The sequence below is a fragment of the Oncorhynchus kisutch genome, linkage group LG1 (genome assembly GCF_002021735.2).
Source record: "Oncorhynchus kisutch isolate 150728-3 linkage group LG1, Okis_V2, whole genome shotgun sequence".
NCBI classification, from domain to species: Eukaryota; Metazoa; Chordata; class Actinopteri; order Salmoniformes; family Salmonidae; genus Oncorhynchus; species Oncorhynchus kisutch.
In genome coordinates this window covers 31,411,856-31,419,266 of record NC_034174.2, presented here as the reverse complement: position 1 = coordinate 31,419,266, position 7,411 = coordinate 31,411,856, and the positions used below count along the sequence as shown (strand labels likewise).

Below are 7,411 nucleotides of genomic sequence, written 5' to 3'. Positions count from 1 at the left end.
GCCACTGGTTTGAAGCATTGGAGATTAACACTTACCACACATTTTCACATAGCAAATGTTCTTTGAGTATAATGATCATTTTAAAAATCAGGTGAAGGGAATCAGTCTCACACAATATCTTTAAACAGAGGAACGAGTGACACCACATGTCAGAATAGTTTATGCTATTGACCTGAAAAGCAGTCTATCCCTTACTCCTCTCTCTATATCCTCACTATTTGGCCTTTACACGGACCTTCATGTGCACGTTGAGCTGAACCTTCTGAGTGAAGAATTTCCTACAGACCTCGCAGAAATAGGGCTTCGCTCCTGTGTGGATCTTCTGATGGATTCTGAGTGTAGTGGCGAGATGAACATTTTCCCACACTCAGAACACTTGTAGGACTTCTCTCCTGTGTGGATCTTCTGATGGATTCTGAGTGTAGTGGCGAGATGAACATTTTCCCACACTCAGAACACTTGTAGGACTTCTCTCCTGTGTGGACCCTCAGCTCTCCTGCCTGTCTGAAGCCCTTTCCACAGGAGTGGCAGCGGTAGGGCTTCTCCCCGATGTGGATCTCATAGTTTCCTGTCAGTTCCTCTGAGGACCGGCACTGTTTACCACACACACTGCAGAGGTACAGCTCCTCCTGCGTGTGCACTCTTACATGCACGTTGAAATTTCCCATGTGCCTGAATGACTTGCAGACCTTACAGGGGAAGGAGGGTTGTTGGCTCTGGATGGAGGATGGAGACTCCTGGGAGGTCTCTGCTCCGTTCCTCCCGCTTACCTTTGACTCTTTTGACCCCTTACTCTCCGCCCTTTCCACTTCCTCTCCTGCGTGAGTTTTCCGTCTGCAGTTGTTGGTACTCATCATCACTTCCTTGGCTCTCACTCTCACTGGGGCTTTCACTCCATGCTGAGGAGCTGTCTGTGTTTTCCTCTGAGGAAGGCTGTGTCAGCGAGTGCCGATGAGTGTACAGTTCGGTATGCATGTGACAACTGAGGTGCGTCTTTCATGGCTGGTCTTGCCCTCCTGTCCCAGACAGTGGCTCCACTCCTGCGGCTGGTCATGGGGATCCTCTATGGAGCCTGAGAGTGCGAGCATCCGAGAATGTGAAAAGACAGATGATATTATCTCAAATGACCATCGGGCATAAAATAGTGAAAATGACCCACAACCTATTGGTAATAGTAATAGATAGAACAAAATATCTAAGAGGCATCGACCTCATCAAAGCAAACTACACCTTATGTTGATGATACCGTACCATTATTCAAGTGCACAACAGTGACAAATTATAGCTACTTAGTAGCTGTGGTAGACAGATATGGATTTGTTAGAGACAGTAATACATAGGTTAGGCACTATGGTACTGTTGCCAGGAACAAGATAGGTCCAGAGTATACTTTAGAAAATTGTACATAAACTTCAAATTAGCTACCAGTCTAGCTAGTTCCAGGCCTGAGATTAGTGTTTCAGTGTTCACCGCAACGTCCAACATGCTCGGTAGGTGCACGTCGTTCTCCTGCTTGAAACATAACATTTTACCCTCATACTTGGTAATCATTTGTTCCATAAGGCTAGAAACACCTTAAGAGATTCCAATCGAGCCATTTTGGTGAATAAGTTAATGGTTGCAAACAGCTATTGAAGCCATGCTAGGAAATATTTGGCGAAGCACCCATTCCCTTTTCGTCCACCTGTGCAGGCTGGAGCCTGAAGGTTTGTGCAATACTGCCCCTAGAGTGTTAGCTCATAATATCCAGTGTGAGTGATTTTTTCATAAGTAAAATCAAAGATAGTACCGTATCTGTGGTAAAATTATGCTTTGGGTTTCTTTTTTACAGTGTAGAGCTGAAGTTTAAGTGGAGGCCAAGGCAACGCAGATTAGTTAATCACTACTTTATTCTATTAGGACCAAATAAAACCAAGCTGCACAACATATCTGTATGAGTAGCAGACAGTGTATGAGTGTGGAGGGATGTGGAGGACTCTGCTTGTCAGGCATAATGTGGTCTGTGGCTTGGATCATAGACTGGCCTGCACAGAGCCCTGACCTCAAACCCATCAAACACCATTGGGATGAATTGGAATGCCGGCTGCGAGCCAGGCCTAATTGGCCATCAGTGCCCCACCTCTTTAATGATCTTGTCGCTGAATTGAAGCAATGTTCCAACAGCTAGTGGAAAGCCTTCCCAGAAGAGTGGAGGCTGTAATAGCAGCAAACTCTATATGAATGCCCATAATTTTGGAATGAGATGTTCGACGAGCCGGTGTCCACATACTTTTGGGCATGTAGTGTAATACAGTTCATAAAAATATTGTATAAAATGTCTTAAAGCAAAAATATACAGAAATAATACATTATCTGATAATAATACATTATTGCTTTAGAAAGGGGCACAAGACAGGGATGTCTTCTCTCCCCACTCCTGTTTGCACTGGCAATCGAATCTCTTGCAGAAAGAATTAGACAAGACCCAAACGTAACAGGCATCAATATTGGTAAACATGAATATAAACTCATATAAACTTATTGGCAGATGATCTCCTGATATACCTCACCAACACTGAAAACGTAATGCTCCCCTTGCAAAAAATATTTTCAGAATAATCTAAAATCTCAGGATATAGAATTACCATGGAAAATAAACTAAATACAGGCAATAGGAAAAAATAATTACTCATGATCTAAAGCAATCCTTTAAGTAGACCACAAAAAAATATCAAACAATTAGGATAAAAGTGACAACAAGCGTTTAGTGTATATACAGTATATATATACAGTATATACAGTATAATACAGTGCATGTGGAGAGTATTCAGACCCCTATGACTTTTTCCAGTTACAGTTTTATTCTAAAATGCATTAAATCATTTTTCCCCTCATCTATCTGCACACAATACCACATAATGACAAAGCAAAAACAGGTTTTTAGATTTTTTGCAAATGTATATATAAAAAAAACTGAAATATCACATTTACATAATTATTCAGACCCTTTGCTATGAGACTCAAAATTGAGCTCAGGTGCATCCTGTTTCCATTGATCATTCTTGAGATGTTTCTAGAACTTGATTGGAGTTCACCTGTGGTAAATTGAATTAATTGGACATGATTTGGAAAGGCACACCCCTGTTTATATAAAGTCCCACAGTTGACAGTGCATGTCAGAGCAAAAACCAAGCCTTTAGATCGAAGGAATTTTCCATAGAGCTCCAACACAGGATTGTGTCGAGGCACAGATCTGGGGAAGGATACCAAAAACGTTCTGCAGCATTGAAGGTCCCCAAGAACACAGTGGCTTCTATTATTCTTAAATTGAAGAAGTTTGGAACCACCAAGACTCTTCCTAGAGCTGGCCAAACTGATCAATCGGGCGAGAAGGGCCTTGGTCAGGGAGATGATCAAGAACCCGAGGGTCACTCTGATAAAGCTCCAGAGTTCATCTGTGGAGATGGGAGAACCTTCCAGAAGGACAACCATCTCTGCAGCACTCCACCAATCAGACCTTTATGGTAGAGTGGACAGAAGCCTCTTCTCTGGAAAAAGGCACATGACAGCCTGCTTGGAGTTTGCCAAAGGGCACCTAAAGAACTCTCAGACCATGAGAAACAAGATTCTCTGGTCTGATTAAAGTAAGATTGAACTCTTTGGCATGAATGCCAAGCATCATGTCTGGTGGAACCTGACATGATCCCTATGGTGAAGCACGGTGGTATCAGCATCATGCTGTGGGGATGTTTTTCAGCAGCAGGGACTGGGAGACTAGTCAGGATCGATGCAAATATGAACGGAGCAATGTGCAAATCAAATCAACTTTAATTGGTCACATACACGTGATTAGCAGATGTTATTGTGGGTGTAGGGAAATGCTTGTGCTTCTAGCTCCGACAGTGCAGTAATATTTAGCAAGTAATATCTAACACATTTCACAACATTTAGCCAATACACACAAATCTAAGTAGGAATGAATTAAGACTATATACATATGGACGAGCGATGTCAGAGCGGAACGGACTAAGATACAGTAGAATAGTATAGAATACAGTATATACATACGAGATGAGTAATTCCAGATATGTAAACATTATTAAGTGAGAAGTGTTCCATTCCTTAAAGTGGCCAGTGTTTTCTAGTCTATGCCTATAGGCAGCAGCCTCTAATGTGCTAGTGATGGCTGTTTAACAGTCTAATGGCCTTGAGACACAAGATGTTTTTCATTCTCTCGGTCCCAGCTTTGATGCACCTGTACTGACCTCACCTTCTGGATGATAACTGGGTGAACAGGCAGTGGCTCGGGTGGTTGATGTCCTTGATGATCTTTTTGGCCTTACTGTGACATCGGGTGCTGTAGATGTCCTGGAGGGCGGGTAGTTTGCCCCTGGTTACTCACCCTGGTAATGAGTTGGGCAGACCGCACCACCCTCTTGAGCAAGGCTGCCCAACCCTCTTCATGGAGATCTAATGTCCTGTAGGTTTTCAGTCCAACCCTAATTTAGCATATCTGATTCAGCTAGTTAAGGTCTTGTTGAGCAGCTAATTAGTAGAATCAGGTGTGTTAAATTGGTTGGACTAAAAACCTACAGCACGGTAGATCTCCAGGAAGAGGGTTGGGCAGCCCTGCTCTAGAGAGCCTTGCAGTTGCGGGCGGTGCAGTTGCCGTACCAGGCGGTGATACAGCCTGACAGGATGCTTTCAATTGTGCATCTGTAAAGGTTTGTCAGGGTTTTAGGTGACAAGACACATTTCTTTAGCCTCCTGAGGTTGAAGTGGCTCTGTTACGCCTTCTTCACCACACTTTCTGTGTGGGTGGTACATTTCAGTTTGTCAGTGATGTGTACGGCAAGGAATTTGAAGCTTTCCACCTTCTCCACTGCAGTCCCGTCGATAGGATAAGGGGGTGCACCCTCTGCTGTTTCCTGAAGTCCACGATCATCTCCTTTGTTTTGTTGACGTTGAGTGATAGGTTGTTTCCAGGCACCACACTCCCAGAGTCCTTACCTCCTTACCTTACGTATCGCCATTGTTGGTAATCCAGCCTACTACTGTTGTGCCGTCTGCAAACTTGATGATTGAGTTGGAGGCGTGCTTGGCCACGCAGTCATGGATGAACAGGGAGTACAGGAGGGTGCTGAGCACACACCCTTGTGGGGCCCCAGTGTTGAGGATCAGTGGAGTGGAGGTGTTTCCTACCTTCACCATCTGGGGCAGCCCGTCAGGAAATCCAGGACCCAGTTGCACAGAGCGGGGTTCAGACCCAGGGCCTTCAACTTAATAATGAGCTTGGAGGGTACTATGGTGTTGAATGCAGAGCTACTGTATAGTCAATAAACAGCATTCTTACATAGGTATTACCTCTTGTCTAGATGGGATAGTGCAGAGTACACTGTGCAGAATGATGGCGATAGCATCATCTGTGGATCTATTGGGGCGGTAAGCATATTGAAGTGGGTCTAGGGTGACAGGTAGTGTAGAGGTGATATGATCCTTGACTAGTCTCTCAAAGCACTTCATGATGACAGAGGTGAGTGGCTTCGAGACAAGTCTCTGAATGTCCTTAAGTGGCCCAGCCTGAGCCCGGAGTTGAACCCGATCAAACATCTCTGGGGACACCTGAAAATAGCTGTGCAGCGACGCTCTCCATCCAACCTGACATAGCTTGAGAGGATCTGCAGAAAATAATGGAAGAAAGTCTCCAAATACAGGTGTGTCAAGCTTGTAGCATCATACCCAAGAAGAATCAAGGCTGTAATCGCTGTCAAAGGGGCTTCAACAAAGTACAGAGTAAAGGGTCTGAATACTAAAGAGGGGTTCTTTATTTTTACTATTTTCTAATAAAATAACAGTGAAGACATCAAAACTATGAAATAATAATAACACATGTAGTAACCAAAAAAGTGTTAACGAAATCAAAATATATTTTAGATTTTAGATTCCTCAAAGTAGCCACCCTTTGCCTTGATGACAGCTTTGCACACTCTTGGCATTCTCTCAAACAGCTTAATCTGGAATGCTTTTCCAACAGTTTTGAAGGAGTTCCCACAAATGCTGAGCACTTGTTGGCTGATTTTCCTTCACTCTGTGGTCCAACTCATCCCAAACCATCTCAATTGGGTTGTGGTTATGTGATTGTGGAGGCCAGGTCATCTGATGCAGCACTCCATCACTCTCCTTGGTCAAATAGCCCGTACAGAGCCTGGAGGTGTATTGAGTCATTGTCCTGTTGGAAAACAAATGATAGTCCCACAAAGCCCAAACCAGATGGGATGGCTTATTGCTGCAGAATACTGTGGTAGCCATGCTGGTTAAGTGTGCATTGAATTCTAAATAAGTCAGACAGTGTCACCACACCTCCTCCTCCATGCTTCATGGTGGGAACCACACATGCAGCGATCATCCATTCACCTACTCTGTGTCTTACAAAGATACGGCTGTTGGAATCAGAAATCTCACATTTTTCACTCATCAGCCCAAAGGACAGATTTCCATGGTCTAATGTCCATTGCTCACGTTTCTTGGCTCAAGCAAGTCTCTTGTTCTTATTGGTGGTCTTTAGTAGTGGTTTCTTTGCAGAAATTCGACCATGAAAGCCTGATTCACGCAGTCTCCTCTGAACAGTTGATGTTGAGATGTGTCTGTTACTTGAACTCTGTGAAGCATTTATTTGGGCTGCAATTTCTGAGGTGCAGTTATCTCTATGGAACATATCCTCTGCAGCAGAGGTAACTCTGGATCTCCCTTTCCTGTGGCGGTCCTCATGAGAGCCAGTTTCATCATAGCGCTTGATGGTTTTTGAGACTGCACTTGAAGAAACTTTTAAAGTTCATGACATTTTCCGAATTGACTGACCTTCGTAAAGTCAAGATGGACTGTCGTTTCTCTTTGCTTATTTGAGCTGTTCTTGCTATAATATGGACTTGGTATTTTACCAAATAGGGCTATCTTCTGTATAACACCCCTACCTTGTCACAACACAACTCATTGGCTCAAACGGAAATAAATTCCACAAATTAACTTTTAACAAGGCCCACCTGTTAATTGAAATGCATTCCAGGTGACTACCTCATGAAGCTGGTTGAGAGAATGCAAATAGTTTGCAAAGCTGTCATCAAGGCAAAGGGTGGCTAATTTGAAGAATCTCAAAAAATATATATATTTTGATTTGTTAAACACTTTTTTGATACTACATGATTCCATGTGTGTTATTTCATAGTTTTGATGTCTTCACTATTATTCTACAATGTAGAAAATAGTAAAAATAAAGAAAAACCCTTGAATGAGTAGTTGAGTCCAAACATTTGACTGGTACTGCACTGAGTTTACCAAACATTAAGAACATCTCATCACACAGACCTGTTTCATGTCTCCCCATCATCCACAATGTGGCATTCAAACCTGTGTGCCCAAACCGTAGTTTACTCCA

General features: G+C 43.2%; 1 protein-coding gene across 1 annotated transcript; it reads right to left on the bottom strand.

Moving 5' to 3' along the window:
* Window positions 1–214: 214 nt before the first annotated feature.
* LOC109883350 (zinc finger protein 32-like) lies at window positions 215–854 on the bottom strand. The gene is made up of 2 exons (XM_020475372.1): window positions 451–854; window positions 215–332 (listed from the first exon to the last, which is right to left on the bottom strand). Exons 1-2 carry the CDS (start codon window positions 852–854, stop codon window positions 215–217), a joined length of 522 nt encoding a protein of 173 aa, XP_020330961.1.
* Window positions 855–7,411: the final 6,557 nt, after the last annotated feature.